This window comes from Heterodontus francisci, chromosome 37 (genome assembly GCF_036365525.1).
Source record: "Heterodontus francisci isolate sHetFra1 chromosome 37, sHetFra1.hap1, whole genome shotgun sequence".
NCBI lineage: Eukaryota > Metazoa > Chordata > Chondrichthyes > Heterodontiformes > Heterodontidae > Heterodontus > Heterodontus francisci.
Window position 1 is genome coordinate 10,928,300 of NC_090407.1, and position 17,297 is coordinate 10,945,596.

Below are 17,297 nucleotides of genomic sequence, written 5' to 3' on the forward strand. Positions count from 1 at the left end.
AGCAATGAAGATCCCAATAATGGCCAGTATTGTCGTCTCTTCGGTTAGGGCATGCAGGCATGTCTGTCCTTCTCCAGTTAGCTCCTGTTGCCTCCAGTTGTGTGATACCTTGTCCAACAAGAGAGAAGGAATTATGTCAGTAAGTGTGGTGTAATGTGATTGGTTCATATGGCTGTCGTGGTTGAATAGCTGGCAATTCACGCAAGCTGTGAGATGTGGGTGTGAGGTTTGCAGCTGTGCTAAGAGTGTGAGCATGCATTGGAGCGTATGACTCTCTGGTATGAGTTCTGATTGTTAAATATTGTTTGTAGGTGAGTGATGGGGATATGGTGAATTGAGCAGTGTCTGAGGCAAATTGTGCAGTTGATAGGTTATGGCTTTTGAAGATGCATTCACTGATCTTGATCCATCATGCAGTCATTAAACTACTTGTGACACTGCTTCCAGGTCCTCGGGGTTTGACTCCTGGCATTGATCTCCGCAGCTATCTCTTCCCACTACTGTTTGAGCGTGTCTGAAGGGCCTCCTGGCATCCTGCAGTAGTTACAGGACATCTATCCTCCCTTCCACCTCCTCCACCAAGGCCTCCAGTACAGCTTCCGAAAAGCTTGGAGGCCACTCTCTACTGTGTCCAGTGTTTCCCAGGTTAGATTCACTTCCTGCACGACTGCCAGCATCTGCTCCGGCCACCCCTTTAAAGAGGTGCTAGCTTTAAGCAGTGCTATTGAGCTTTAAGTGGTGCTAGCCACTCAATATTGGGCCCCTGCTCATGCACCAAGGCAAGTGACAGTGCAGTTAGCATTGGTGGGATGCTGAAATCATTGAAATGAGCACGCAGAACAAAATTGGCCTGCTGCCTGCTTTGCAATCAACAGGTTAATTTTTTTTTTTCATTCATTCATTCATGGGATGTGGGCGTCGCTGGCCAGGCCAGCATTTATTGCCCATCCCTAATTGCCCTTGAGAAGGTGGTGGTGAGCTGCCTTCTTGAACCGCTGCAGTTAGGAAGGGAGTTCCAGGATTTTGATCCAGCGACAGTGAAGGAACGGCGATATAGTTCCAAGTCAGGATGGTGTATGACTTGGAGGGCAACTTGCAGGTGGTGGTGTTCCCATGCATCTACTGCCCTTGTCCTTCTAGTTGGTAGAGTTCTTGGGTTTGGAAGGTGCTGTCAAAGGAGCCTTGGTGCATTGCTGCAGTGCATCTTGTAGATGGTACACACTGCTGCCACTGTGTGGCGGTGGTGGAGGGAGTGAATGTTTGTAGAAGATGCTGCTTTGTCCTGGATGGTGTCGAGCTTCTTGAGTGTTGTTGGAGCTGCACCCATCCAGGCAAGTGGAGAGTATTCCATCACACTCCTGATTCGTGCGTTGTAGATGGTGAACAGGCTTTGGGGAGTCAGGAGGTGAGTTACGAGGATTCCTAGCCTCTGACCTGCTCTTGTAGCCACGGTATTTATATGGCTACTCCAGTTCAGTTTCTGGTCATATGGTAGCCCCTAGGATGTTGATAGTGGGGGATTCAGCGATGATAATGCCATTGAATGTCAAGGGGCGATGGTTCGATACTCTCTTGTTGGAGATGGTCATTGTGTGGTGAGAATGTTACTTGCCACTTATCAGCCCAAGTCTGGATATTGTCCAGGTCTTGCTGCATTTCTGCACGGACTGTTTCAGTATCTGAGGAGTCGCGAATGGTGCTGAACATTGTGCAATCATCAGCGAACATCCCCACTCTGACCTTATGATTGAAGGAAGGTCATTGATGAAGCAGCTGAAGATGGTTGGGCTTAGGACACTACCCTGAGGAATTCCTACAGTGATGTCCTGGAGCTCAGATGATTGACCTGCAATAATCACAACCATCTTCCTTTGTGCTAGGTATGACTCCAACCAGCAGAGGGTTTTCCTCCGATTCCCATTGACCTCAGTTTTGCTGGGGCTCCTTGATGCCATACTTGGTCAAATGCTGCCTTGATGTCAATGGCAGTAACGCTCACCTCACCTCTTGAGTTCAGTTCTTTTGTCCATGTTTGAACCAAGGCTGTAATGAGGTCAGGTGCTGAGTGGCGGAACCCAAACTGAGCATCACTGAGCAGGTTATTGCTAAGCAAGTGCCGCTTGATGGCACTGTTGATGACCCCTCCATCACTTTACTACTGATTGAGAGTCGACTGATGGGGCGGTAATTGACCGGGTTGGGCTTGTCCTGCTTTTTGTATACAGAACATACCTGGGCAATTTTCCACATTGCAGTGTTGATGCCAGTGTTGTAGCTGTACTGGAACAGCTTGGCTAGGGGCGCGGCAAGTTCTGGAGCACAGTTCTTCAGTATTATTGCCGGAATATTGTAAAGGCCCATAGCCTTTGCAGTATCTAGTGCCTTCAGTCATTTCTTGATATCACGCAGAGTGAATCGAATTGGCTGAAGTCTGGCATCTGTGATGCTGGGGACTTCAGGAGGAGGCCGAGACGGATCATCAACTTGGCACTTCTGGCTGAAGATTGTTGCAAATGCTTCAGCCTTATCTTTCGCACTGATGTGCTGGGCTCCCCCATCTTTGAGGATGGGGATATTTGTGGGGCCACCTCCTCCAGTTAGTTGTTTAATTGTCCACCACCATTCACGACTGGATGTGGCAGGACTGCAGAGCTTAGATCTGATCCGTTGGTTATGGGATCGCATGGCTCTGTCGCATGCTGCTTATGCAGTTTGGCATGCAGATAGACCTGTGTTGTAGCTTCGTCAGGTTGACACCTCATTTTGAGGTCTGCCTGGTGCTGCTCCTGGCATGCCCTCCTGCACTCTTCATTGAACCAGGGTTGGTCTCCTGGCTTGATGGTAATTGTAGAGTGGGGATATGCAGGGGCATGACATTAAAGATTGTGGTTGAGTACAATTCTGCTGCTGCTGATGGCCCACAGCTCCTCATGGATGCCCAGTTTTGCATTGCTAGATCTGTTCGAAATCTATCCCATTTAGCACGGTGGTAGTGTCACACAACACGAAGGAGGATATCCTCAATGTGAAGGCGGGACCTCGTCTCCACAACGTTTGTGCGGTGGTCACTCCTACCAATACTGTCAGGGACAGATGCATCTGCGACAGGCAGATTGGTGAGGACAAGGTCAAGTATGTTTTCCCCTCTTGTTGGTTCCCTCACCACCTGCCGCATATCCAGTCTAGCAGCTATGTCCTTTAGGACTTGGCAGCTGGGTCAGTAGTGGTGCTACCAAGCCAGTCTTGGTGATGGACATTAAAGTCCCCCACCCAGAGTACATTCTGTGCCCTTGCCACTCTCAGTGCTTCCTCCGTGCTGTTCAACGTGGAGGAGTACTGACTCATCAGCTGAGGGAGGGCGGTAGGTGGTAATCAGCAGGAAATTTCCTTGTCCATGTTTGACCTGATGCCATGAGACTTCATAGGGTCCAGAGTCGATGTTGAGGACTCCCAGGGCAACTGTATCCCTATTGTATACCACTGTGCTGCCACCTATGCTGGGTCTGTCCTGCCGGTGGGACATGACATACCCGGGGATGGTGATGGCAGTGTCTGGGACATTGTCTGTCAGGTATGATTCTGTGAGTATGACCATGTCAGGCTGTTGCTTGACTAGTCAGTGGGACAGCTCTCCCAACTTTGGCACAAGCCCCCAGATGTTAATAAGGAGGACTTTGCAGGGTTGACAGGGCTGGGTTTGCCATTGTCATTTCTGGTGCCTAGGTCAATGTTGGGTGGTCCGTCTGGTTTCTTTCCTTTTTAGTGACTTTGTAGCGGTTAGATACAACTGAATGGCTTGCTAGGCCATTTCAGAGGGCATGGAAGAGTCAACCACACTGCTGTGGGTCTGGAGTCCCATGTAGGCCAGACCAGGTAAGGGCAGCAGATTTTCTTCCCTAAAGACATTAGTGAACCAGATGGGTTTTTACAACAATCATGGCCATCATTAGACTAGCTTTAAATTCCAGATTTATTAATTGAATTCAAATTCCACCTTCTGCTGTGGTGGGATTTGAACCCATGTCCCCAGAGCAATACCCTGGGTCTCTGGGCTACTCGTCCAGTGACAATACCGCTACGCCACCGCCTCCCCTTGCTCATAGCAATCACCTCCCCTGATTTTGGGGGCTATCCATTTTAGCCCTCATAATGTTACCCAAAGGCTACCTCTCTGCTGTCAATTACAGAGACTTGGATGGAGGTACCATTATCATGAGGATCAAGCAAATCCAAATTGTTCCCATTGAAGATTTTGGGTATTTCTAATTAACTTCAACGTGTACAATTGCAGATAGCTACAATCCATCCACTCACCCATTTTCGACGTGTGCTAAAACAAAGCCAACCAGTGGTACAACTCTTTAATGTGCTAATGTGCATTAATTTGCCTCGAGTAGTGTAAGCCTATAGGACCTGTGCAAATATGGAGCTGCTGGTAAAACTCATCACTCAGTTGCTTTCCCACAGGGACAGAAAGTTGGAGCGTCATTCACAATACATTCTGGAGTCTCCAAGAATTGTACGTTAATCTCCTGGGTGCTGCTTCGAGCAACCTAGGAGAAAAATAGGGAAGTGGTTTGCACACACCTGCAGACTTTCTTTGCACTGTCTCCCAGTTCTTGAAACCTCACGCACAAGGTGCAACTGATTCTACACCAAACCTTTCACACCCAATTTCATCATAATTTACAAAAGGCTGCGGTGCAGAGCTGTCAATAATGAGGAAGCAACATCTGACATGCTAGTCTGAGTTCTAGGTTGGACTTTGTTTTTATATCAGTCCAAATGAATTGAAACTGCAGTTGCAGCATTTTAGCACAGATATAATCTTCATTCAAAGTAATTATAGGTCTTTCTGTCTTCCCCCATGGATTCCAGTCTAACAGTAAATAAATGCTCCACATTTATTTTATTTCCTGCCATTTCTTTCTCTAAAAATGTTTTCCTGGTAAATTAAGGAATTGAAATAAGTACCTGATGGCAGGCAAATTCAGTTATTTTGATGCAAGTAGCAGATATATCTTGGATTATTCTTACTGAAAAAATACTGCAATTGAAATATTAATTGGCTTGGTGTTTGTACCGTTATTTAGATGCTGATAGTAGATTACTGCTGTGATATTACTGAACCTGGGTACTAAAGAATTTTTAGGGCTGAATTTTACTAGCCCCTCGATGCTGTAGGTCACGGGAGTAGGGGGGGGTGCGGCCTCGTAAAATTCTGTGGAAGAGGCCCGCCTCGACCCCCAACGTCAAGAAAGGTCTGCTGCGTATTACTGGTGGCGGGGGACCTTGGTGCGGCCCTGCTGCCACTCTGCAGTGACACCCCAATTAGAATATGTAAAATGCTACTTACCTCTCCAGATTATGCATCCTGCCACCTCTCGCTCCACACTTCTGCATTTTACATAGAACAGGCGGCCATCAGGTGCAGTCCTGTTCACAAACAGAAAACCAGACGGGACATCAGAAGCAGGAGTCCAGACAGTGAAGGCAAGTCCAGATTTACGGGGATCTCAGCTCTGCATTCTGGAAGGGAGGAGGGAGGGAGGATTATAGGGGTCTCAACTCTGCATTCTGGAAGGGAGGGGAGAATTACAGGGGTCTCAGCTCTGCATTCTGGGAGGAAGGGGGGGATTACAGGGGTCACAGCTCTGCATTCTGGAAGGGAGGGGGTCTGGGATTACTGAAGGGAGAGCTCTGCAGGCATGAAGGGAGGTACTGTGTATCCCTTGCAGCCATGGCTCCCGACACCCGTGAGAGACCCCACCACTGCTGCAGAGGAGAGATACAATGCCAGCCGCTGAGCTACAAGAGCCACCATTAAGCAGGCGATCGGCATGCTGAAAAAGTGCTTCCAGTGCCTGGATAGATAGGGTGATGCCCTGTACTACGGACCGAAAAGACCAGCTCTTTTCTTTCCTGCTCGCTGTGCTCTGCACAATTACCCACCCGATAGGGGACAGGTCTTGCACGACGAGGAGAGACGTCAACAGGATTTCTTCTCTGACTCTGGGGACCTACAACAGGAAAGGCGTATGGGAGGGCTAATGGCACCCAGGCTCTGCTTGCAGGGCTAGCAGTGAGCTAGGGATGTACGGCAGTGGCTTCTCAGACAAAGGCTCTCTGCTCCAAAGGAACCGACATGAGCTCTGCAAGCCACACATCACGCTCGCTCGCCTGCTGTGCTGCAGCCCACATCTGCAGCATCCCTGTGTAAACCTAGACCCAACAGCTGACTGAACCAATGTCCAGGTCACTGCATCTGTGGAGATGCTCATGAGTAATGGTGGCATGGCAATGATATTGCATATGTTGGCTCTCCTGAATGGCCAACGGTGCAAAGGGATGTGACATTGGCGCTACATGCTGGCATACGTCATTCTCACAGAAAAAAGGACACATGTTGGTGAGGAATATTTAGTGAAAGATACATTTACATTGCTGTGATACCAGTGTGTTCTCTGTAAATGCTTGCGAGTGCCCCTTCTCGTGCTCACAGCCTGACTGGAGGAAGGCTGCTGATCTGATTTCCCTTTGGCTGTGGACGACTTTGGCGGTCGTACCCTGAGCGCATGAGGCCTAGAGAGCCCAGGCTGGTTGGGGGAAGTGCTCGTTCGTCCTCTTCCAGTATTGGACCCTTGGCTACTCACCACCTCTGCCATCTCCAGCCAGGCTGCCTTGTTCAGGCAGGAGGGCATCTTCTTACTATCGCTGGGGAAAAGGACTCCCGCCTTGCCCGCACAGCCTGGAGGAGAGTGAGCAGGGAGGCTTCGCTGAACTGTGGGGCCACCCTAGAGTACCCCTCTGCCACCCTTTGTTCTTGGTGTGGTCCTTTAAAGGTGACTCCACCGTGTAATTGCTCTAACTTCTGGCTGCAAGGTTTGTCTTGCACATGTTTGAAAACCAGTGCAGGACTGGTGAGGAAATTTGTGCTGTTGTCATGGTTTGCCATCTATTACACGTCAACACATGTTCACGAACACTTTGCTTTTGCAGCAGCTGATCATAATTATTGGTGTAATATTTCTAGTTGGCAGTACAGCTAGAATATGAATATTTTCTCCTGGTACTTTACAAAGATTGTTTAATTGCCGTTACCTATATTTTCACATAACAGATAGCAGAGAAATGAATACAGATTCAAAATGCATATTATTCTATGGCTTTTCACAGTCAGATAATTAGAATCCCATAGTATGTAGATATCCTTCAATTATGGTTTTATTTCTGTTCTGTATTTCCCTTTTATGGTGCATTTAAGTCTCACGTCCTGGATTGTGTGAAATTAATATTATTCACCCAGGTGTGACATGCCTACAAGAAGGAATGTTACACTTGTGTGGAAAAAGAGGATCGCAACTTCACAGGACACTGGGACACAGCAGGGTAAGCATGTGGCAGCAAAAGCAGAAAGTGCTTGGGAAGCTTAGCAGGTCAGGCAGCATCTGTGTAGAGAGAAGCAGAGTTAACTTTCAGGTCTGTGAACTTGGTCAAGTTAACTCTGCTTCTCGCTCCACAGATGCTGCCTGACCTGCTGAGTTTCTCCAGCACTTACTGCCAGTTTGATAGCAGCCCCACTCTTCAGTGAGGTAAGTATTTCTTTGGCAGCTGTCAGGAAGCAGGTGCTGGGGTGCTTTAAATAGGGCCCCAGCACCTGCTACACAGCTATCGAAAGGTCCGTCACTGCGCTGGATGTCCCACCTCTCCCTACGTAATATTGAGGGGGGGGGGGGAGAAGGTCGGTGCTTCGCAGTGATGTTAATGAGCCCCCGCATGTAATATTGCAGGGGCTTGGTGGCGGCTGTTCAGTGCGGGCACGCTGCTGAGTTTAAAGCGTGCTGCCACGAAGTGTGGCACACTAATAAAATTCAGCTCATAGTCTTTTTGTGTGTGTGACTAAATGAAGCAGTATCATTTAAGCATAGTATGTTGTGATAACGGTTTGCTTTATTATTGGTGCAGTGTGCAAACATTCTAAAAGCTTCTTTCATCGTGCATTTATTTATGTTTTAACGGTTTGGATGGGTAGGAATGTTCTTTCTTGGTGCTGAGGACCACAAGAATTCTTATTTTTCTCTGATACTGCTCCATAATCATCCACATGTAAAGTTCCCGATCTCAGCTGTGACATCAGAAGGAGATGTTTGGTACAGGTCAACTATTTACCCACAACACTTCTAAGATTCCCATTTCAGGGCAGATGTGACATCTGGGAATGATTTGAGGGAAGACAGACAAATTTAAATGGTACAAACATATTTTGTTCTTTTCAAGAAAAGGACCTTATTTTTTTCAAATGAACAAACCCTTTTTTCTGCAAGAAGTATCAGATTTCACATACAGCAAAATCATTACACATGGTTTTAAAAGAAATCCCTGTAGAAGCTTTTGAATTTTAAGCAGATGATGGAACTTTGTTCACTTCGTCGTAAGCATGCAATCAATCTGACTTTGTCTCCAAATGGTAAACAATGTAAAAGTATTTTTGATGAGATGGTAAAGAATAGTGTGAACCAATTAATATTTTCTTAATTTTACAGGGTATGACCAAATTGTTAGTTTGAATAATCCCTCTTGCATGTATTCGTCTTGGTGATAATCAATAAAACTTATTTAAACTTGAATAAAATGAAAGGTATACATTGGAACAATGGTTTTCTTTATTCCACATGAAACTGAAGAATGGAAAAATTGGAGATGATTCTAAAAACTACATTGCAACACAAGGTTGTCTTCAGAATACAATCAATGATTTTTGGAAAATGATTTATCAGGAAAATTCACACGTCATTGTCATGACAACCAAAGAAGTAGAAAGAGGAAGGGTGAGTAAATTCTTGCTCATGGATGAAATATTCATTATGTTTAGTGGAACCAAAAATAAGTTTATAATTTTAATGAAAAACATCATTTGACAGAATGAATTGGCTAAAATCACTGTTAACTGGAATTTCTCATAAGGTTTTGTTTAATTGAAAATGTTAGCAGGAGGGCCAATGACAATACTGTAGGATAAACCCAGTTTCATGAATTAAGAAAATATGACATCTGTGGAAAGTACACATGTTTAGACCGCAGCTGAGGATAGAATCAGGCTTGGCTGTGAGGCCCTCCAGAGTTAATATCCTTCTGATTGTCACTGTCAAGCTCTCACGTAAGTAATTTCCATTTGTGCAGTTCTCCTAAAACCTGTACCACAGCAAGGAATCAGTTTTCTCTCCTCCTTTCCTCTCATCAGTAGAAATTAAACAAAAAAAATCTGAAGAGTATGAGTATGTTAAATATAATAACTACCAAAATTTATAGTTTGTTGGAAGCATGCTTGCTGTTGCTCTCCTGTACTAACCTGAGTGAAGCGAGCGGGGTAGTGGGGTGTCCATCTCATTTGTTATGAATCTGGCAGTGCACACAGCATTACAGGTGCATCTTAGACTTCACACCTGTTCCATGCTTCCTGGTACTCCAGCGCCTGACTTTTTTTCAATGTTATCCATTTTCAGGGACTTACACCATTTTTCTTAGTTGGACTTTCCCCCATTGGGTCCACTTGTGCACCAAAATATTCTTTTACCAAATTCATTACAACAACAATAGCTTGCATTTATATAGCAACTTTAACATAGTAAATCGTTCCAAGGTACTTCACACGAGCATTATCAAACAAAATTTATAGGTTATTGTCCTGAGAAAAGTTGTTGAACTAAAAGGTAACAAAAGTTTGTGTCTGTCCCGAAAATATTTCTTCTTTGCAAATAATTGAAAAGAATTTACAAGCTACTTCTAAGAAACATTCCTTGTGGAGTTTTTGTTAAATAGGCCAAATATACTTTAATGTTTGATCTGTCTGGTTTCCTGTGGCATATGGGCATCTTCTCAAATCTGTGTTGAAATAAATGAGTACATTTTCTAAGGGGATGCACGAATCATGCATGTGTGTTGCCAGTTGTAGGGTGGTAGAATGTCTGCACTGTGGTTTCTTGGATTATATTTTTGTTCCAGGAGACTCACTCTGCTGATGTGCTTGAGCTTCATTAAGGATTTGAAAATTAATGATTTAATAATGACAGGGCATCCCTGCTATTTATTTGTGTAGGTTGCCCCAGAAATGCCGTATCATTGCTGAAGGCCTGAATAAAACACACATTCCTGGCCTTTGAGCCACTTTCTTAAAGTTATAATCAGTTTGTTTGTAAGTGAGTGCGATATGGTGCTTTTTGTTTTAGCTTTTTAAAGTTGCTTTTGTTTAGTTTGGTGTATTTTTCCTATATTTTGTACTTAATGCTTGCATTTTTCTACCCTTTTTCGTCTCTTGACAATTGAAAGAGGTTTGCAGTCAGCTGATAATTCAAAGTTGTTTAATTCACTAAAAGAATGAACGATCGGATATTTTGAATTAAGCAATGTAAATTACACCGTAAAGTTGAAGTTTACTTCTTTAAAAAAAAAAAAAATTGCATTGCCAAGTAAGTTGAACTAAGCAATTTTAAATGAAAAGTTTTTTTGGCATGAATAAGTAAATCTTCTTTCGATACTTAAGCATCACCAAGGATGCAGTCTTGAAACTTTGCCATCTCCTGCAATCCTGCCTGCAATTTTGTTAGAGACTAGGAGGATTCGGCATGTGATGATGCAAGTCACTATTACCCTGAATTTCTATGCCTTTAGCTCTTTTCCAGATGCCTCAGGTGACATCACCCAGATTAGCTTGTCTGCAATGCAGTGCTTCATACATCAGATCACTTATGCTTTGTTTACAAGGGCTAATAACTTTGTCATTTTACAAATGGAAGCCATCTGTGCCTATGACCTCCTCACATGTAAAACAGCATTCACCTGCTCTGTGATCTTTTCTCTGGCAGCCAGGGCAGCAGACGTCTGAGAAGAATGTCCCTTTGCTGCAAAAGCGTTAATTTTCTTTTGTTGTACCTCTCTCAAATCACGTTTACGGCTTTCTCTGGGAAAGGAGAGACCTTCAGCCTCCCTGGGCTTTTGCACTGTCCTCTGCTATGCAGTTTCTTCTATTGCAAGCTCACACTGCTGTAATGGTTTGCCTGCCCCTTTAAGGCACAACAGCAGCTCTAAGTCTGCTGCTGTACTAAATATCCCATTTGACCCCACACACACTCAATATGTAGATCAATTTGCACTGGGAGCATAGGACAATTATTTTAATGAGTCTACCTTACAAACACGTAACTCCTATCACAAAACTGGTCCTACAGATTTAAAATTACCCATGTTATTTGAAGAAATGACCACACAGAACTTCAGCAAAGGAAAGTGCTTTACTTTCAAAGCACTGTACTTAAAGTTTCCTTATCACTGTGAAAAATTAGTTTTTTCTATTTTATCTTGAACCAAAATTGCACATAGTGGCCTGATGTTGCGCTTACAATCATGGTGAAGCTGTTAGCATTCACCACCATTACAAATGTGAAACTGATAGCAGTTTCCGGTGTCTGCACATGTGCAGTTAAATGTGGAGATCCAGAAGTTGCTGTCAGTGGTTCCCTGCTCCTCCACAGGATGTGCTGTTGAAGTCCCCGCAGATAGAAATCCTTAAAAATCACTTTAAATAGATGTGCACTTCTACTTTTATGCTATTAGTCTTGCTGTAAGAATCCTTGAAAAAATTACACTTTGTTGAATGAAGTGTAATTAGGTTTTTTACTGATGCACTAAGATCATAATTACTGCTGAACAACGTCTCTGGCCCCAAGAAACTAATTTTGCACTTGTGGAATATCAGATTTCTCCATTGTGATTTAAAAGGAACCATGGACTTTATTTTTTTTTAATTCATTTGATGTTTTAGCTTTTACATTAATCCAATTTGTAGGCCCTATCTTTATTTCACTATCTGTAAAATGATTAAAAAGTGAAAAATAATCAACGCTTTTTACTTCCTGGTTTGCTGTTTGAGAATTCTTCAATGTGATTGGTTGCTTAGCCTGCTCGATGACATCACTAGTGCTGGAAGCCGGGAATTCCCTTGAGCTGACTCCAGAATGAAATTAACATTGGGAAAGATGACATCCGTGCCACAGAGATCACTAGATTTTTGCAGAAAGACTTCTGCTAGATCAGTGGTGCCATCGCTTCGCCGCTGACCAAAAAATCCAGGATTATGAATATTTCTGTTGAACTACATGCTCAGAATTTGATTAATTGCTCATTTTCTGCTTCCAGAATAAATGTTTCCGTTATTGGCCAGATTTAGAAGCATCAAAACAGTATGGCACCATTTCTGTGCGAAATCTAGAAGAACGCATGGCACAAGATTACATTGTACGAGAACTGGAGGTTATACAAACAGCCCGGGTAACTATACGTTTGATCAGAAATGTTCATCTGTAGTGTATAGCCTTATTTTTTTTTCACCAGAGAGAATATAGACAATGATAAGTATATATAGGAGAGTTCCAGATACTGTAATCTAATTAAGATTACTTCATGGAATACTGAGGGAATGCTGCATTGTTGAAGGTGCCATATTTCGATGTAACATTAAACCAAGGCTCTGACTATCTGCTCTGGTGGGTGCAAAGGTTCCAAGAACACCATTCAAAGCAGAGCGAGAAGTTGTCCCAATGACTGGACCAACATTTATCCTTCAATTTAACACCACCAAAAACATTAATACATTGCTGTTTGTGGAACCTTGTGAACAAATTTGCTGCCTTTTTTGTTCACACAAGAGGGACTACATTTCAAAAGTAATTCATTATTTGTAAAGCACTAAGACAAACTGAAGAGCTCCAAAGATCTTTTTAAGAAAGAAAGCTGATGCTATAGGTTATTGGATGTTAGTGATCAGACTCCTCCTTCTCTCCCCTCACCCCCACCAGATTGATACGATCATCACCTTGCTTACAATACTTATTACAGCAGATAGTGAATTTTGCCTTCAAAGTGGTAAGAGAAACAATGAGAGTATATTGTATGAATTTGAATGTGGTGCTGCTTGGGGTAGGACAGGATTATTGTTAGTTCGTGCCTAAGGGCCTGAAAGAATATAAGAGCACATCACAGACCATGCAGGTTTACCAGTTTGTTGCCTTTTTAATTCCTACAGTACCAAATACAATCTGGTACAGTAATATTTTAAAGATATCCGCAATCTGTTGCTTACCAATGCAACCCATACAACTGAGGGAGAACAAAAATATACAGGTGGAAAACAATTTTAAAATATAGACAAAATAAAAGATAAAGTAACACAAAATAATTAAGAGGTCATTATTAGACCAATAAAATATATATTATTTTCATTGCATTATGGTTACCTAGATTTTACACTGGCTGAAAAGGAAGCAGTTTAGTTTAGAGATACAGCACTGAAACAGGCCCTTCAGCCCACCGAGTCTGTGCCGACCATCAACCACCCATTTATACTAATCCTACACTAATTCCATATTCCTACCACATCCCCACCTGTCCCTATATTTCCCTACCACCTACCTATACTAGGGGCAATTTATAATGTCCAATTAACCTATCAACCTGCAAGTCTTTGGCATGTGGGAGGAAACCGGAGCACCCGGAGGAAACCCATGCAGACACAGGGAGAACTTGCAAACTCCACACAGGCAGTACCCAGAATTGAACCCGGGTCGCTGGAGCTGTGAGGCTGTGGTGCTAGCCACTGTGCCGCCCCTTTTGCATTTTCTTATGCATTTGATTACAGCATAAAACTTGTAGAATTGCAGGAGAGCCAAATAAAAACACTGCATCCATTTAAGAATTACTGTTAGAATTTGATAATCTCCCAACCAGGTTTTTATAATTATTCATCCCTGATGTGATTGATTGAGTATTTATCTTTGACGCCGCTATATTTCTTGTTGCTAATAGAGCAGGATTACTTGTCTGAAAATGTGTAATAATTGCTACAGCCCCTGTTGCTTCTCTTTAGGGAAATGAAAATGTGCTGACAGGCATTTTACGGTTTTGTTTCACACAGAATGAACCACCTAGGCACATATGGCACTATCAGTATCTCAGCTGGCCAGACCACGGGGTGCCCAATGAACCAGGAGGAGTACTGAGTTTTCTGGACCAAGTAAACCGAGCACAGCAAAGCATTCCAGATACCGGCCCTATTATAGTGCACTGCAGGTACTTGGATAACTTGCAAATCTGACATTGGATGACTGTAAACTGGCTGCCATATGCTGCCCCTCCTCAAAACATACTGTAAAGTTTCAAGGTTAATGGAGGTGTCAGTAACTGGTTGAAAATTGGAACTTTATTCCATTAACTGTAGCATCATATTTAGAGTGAACTGGTCTTGCGTGTCTTTAAATATGCCTAGATCCCGTTGGCACCTATTTATATTTACTCTTAGATTTATAATGGTGCCAAAATGACCTTTTAATGGAGTAGCTAACTGAGTATTGTTTGTGATAGTCAAAATGCAACTGAACTAGCATACGGGGCATTATTATGTCTGCTACCTACTTGAAAGCCAAATCTAACTTTTTGATAACTATTGTTTCTTGACTGCACAAGGAAATATGCAAGTAAGAAAACAAAACACTGTAAGGACCTAAAAAGGCGGATGAGAACAATGCTCATGAAAACATTAATATTTTTGTAAAATGTTAATTGTTACTATTCAGAGAGGTGTCATTTCAGCTTTCTGTCCCTGATGGGTCGTATTGGTGATATTACTATTAGGGAATCTCCCTGTCTGACCTAGAGTGGCTGCACAGGAAATACACAGACTGACTTTGGGCTAGCTTGAATCAATCTGTAAAATGGGTTTCTGTGGTCCCACAGATCTGGAGTGGTTCTCTGTTTAATCTGCAATCCTGCAGCTGCTGTTTCATGTGGAGCTGCTCGGGGATGCATAAAAACACATCCCATTAATATTATCAGAGCTGCCTAGCAGGCAAAAACACTCAATTTGAGGTTCTCCATGCAGGTAACAAAATTAATGTTATTACAAGAATATCAAAGAAAATTCTTGCAAGTATATCAAGGCCAAAAATCCACAGCCCCTCCAGCACACTCCTGCTGCAACTCCCAGTAGGAGTACAGCATAAGGGCCAGAAATTAGGCCAAGATCCAGATATGCTAGGTTCTACACTCGCCCGGAAGTTCCCCACGGTCTTTGCTTGGGTTGGAACCTCCGTGCTGCCAAGCAAGACCACTGTTGCAGGTGCTGGGAACTCCCTATGTGCCTGGAGCAGGTTGGGAGAAATTCAAAGATTGAATTCCCAATAAGAGGTGTACTGATCTATCAGTTAATGAATGTGAGCCTGCTTAGGAATACAGGCCTCAGTGGTAACCCACACTTGCAAAGAAAAAAGGTGAGTTTTGTTTTAAAAACTTGCTTTATAAAGGAGTAAGATGGAGGCACATAAGTTTTATTTTCCATGTGGATGGATCCAGCCCCACTCTCCCCCAAGCTGTCTTGAAGCCTGTAGAAGAAGGTTGATACCAAGATGAGCCCCAAGTCGTTTGGGTACCTGTCAGTGTCATTTATGTTTGGTGACCTTCCCCTTACCCTACATAACCTGGTGGGTTAAACAGCAGGCACAATCCTAGCATACTTGCCAGGATCACTGGCCTGCCAGCTTCCTTGATCCTTTGTTTTTCTATGAAATGTCTAGACTGACTTCTCCCTTCAAAGGCATGCTTCTTTCATTCTAATTTACAATATGGCTAAACCTCATTAAATATAAATATGCGGGGACTGACAAACCATTTTGTTGCCAGGGTGTTCCTTACAGAGCTCCTCTACTGATTCAAATGGATTTTTCAGCTCCAAAACTGGCACTATTTAAGACGAGACCCAAAATGGGTTGAATCCTGTTGGGACCTGGGTCTCTCCTCGCCTTGGGCATTGCAGTTCCTTGACTCCTGGAATTTTATGGGCCTTACAGTTATTACCAATCACAATCTGCATTCTCCACTGTCATATTCTCAGTGCTAGAACTCCAATCAAAAGCTGCCAGTCTATTAGTCTCCATACAACTTGCTTTCCTACTAACATAATTTTTCCTTCTTCAGTGCTGGAATTGGAAGAACAGGAACCATAATTGTTATAGATATGTTGGTAGCTGACATTAACAGGCAAGGTAAGAAACACTAAAGCCAGATAAAAGTAAGATTCATAAGCAGAGTATTTGGTTATTTTACACTCCAGTTAGATTTTGGACTATTTATTACATATGAAAGAAAATACAGTTTCCCCACATTGTTATGTATAATGTTTGAGTGGACTTTTTTCCCCAAAGATTTTACTCTGTTAATCTTCTCCCCTCCCTTTCCTCTTCTGAAGACATAAGTTAGGATTTTAACTTCAGCTGCCCAGCATAAATGGGATAATAACCTATTGATGTCATTGGGTCACTTACCTCCCTGTTTGTGCTGGAAGTCTGGCCACCGCTATCTTAGTAGGGGCATGTAAATGGATGCCTGAAACGTCTACCTTGGTCCTATGATGTACATACAGGACTGCATTTTACATAAACAAAATGTAAACAATGGCAGTCCACCTGTACAGATTGCACACCGCGGAGCCGCCGTGATATTTAACGAGGCAGCTCATTTAAATGGCCAGGGTGGACTGCACCCCCCCCCCCCCCCGGGATGACATGGAGGGGGCAGGCAGTCTGTCCCTGACGATGGCATCAGGAGCCTTTGCGCAGGTGCTGAAGCCATTTTAATGGACTTCAAGCCCATCCATTCAATTTAAATTTTTAAAGGAAGATGTTATGTAATTTTTTTAAAGATTTAATATGCTCCCACCGCCCCCCCCCCCCCCAAATAACCATGTAATTAACTTCTTGCCCCCTCAAAACTCTTCCCCTGCCCACCTGACCCCCCCCCCCAAAAAAAAGTTCATAAACCTTAATCTTTACCCTTTCCCACCATCCCCTAAACTAATGATATTCGTTTTACCCCATTTCCCCCCCCCCCCGCCCCGCACTGAAAAACGTACCTGCTCCCCCATCCCCACCAGCGTTACGCTTCGGGTCCCCAGACGGCCACCAGCACCAATATATCTCGGGAATGGACGGCAGGAGCGTGCAGGTAATTTATTCGTTAATTTAAATATTTAAATTTGGCTCCCGTCGCCAACCAGTGGGGAGGGCACCACGAGGCTTTGCCGCCGACGGCAGTATCGGGCCAGACCTTCCCAGCATCGAGGCCCATAGGGGGGTCTCTGCCAGAGGCATTTTCCGGCTCCCCCGTCACGACTCCCTACTTCTGGAGGGGGCTGTAAAATTCAGCCCACAATCTCGATTGCAGTTTTGAGATATAAATGGACCCAGCATGCACCA

At 43.7% G+C, this 17,297-nt stretch overlaps 1 protein-coding gene across 5 annotated transcripts in view; it reads left to right on the forward strand.

Moving 5' to 3' along the window:
- ptpn11b (protein tyrosine phosphatase non-receptor type 11b) overlaps positions 1–17,297 on the forward strand; it is a 197,853-nt gene that overhangs the window by 160,057 nt on the left and 20,499 nt on the right. For all 5 annotated transcript variants that reach the window (XM_068017060.1, XM_068017061.1, XM_068017063.1 and 2 more), the window contains 4 exons: positions 8,685–8,828; positions 12,193–12,324; positions 13,967–14,121; positions 16,021–16,088. In XM_068017060.1, coding sequence (XP_067873161.1) covers positions 8,685–8,828; positions 12,193–12,324; positions 13,967–14,121; positions 16,021–16,088 — 499 coding nt within the window. The remainder of the gene's footprint in view (positions 1–8,684; positions 8,829–12,192; positions 12,325–13,966; positions 14,122–16,020; positions 16,089–17,297) is intronic.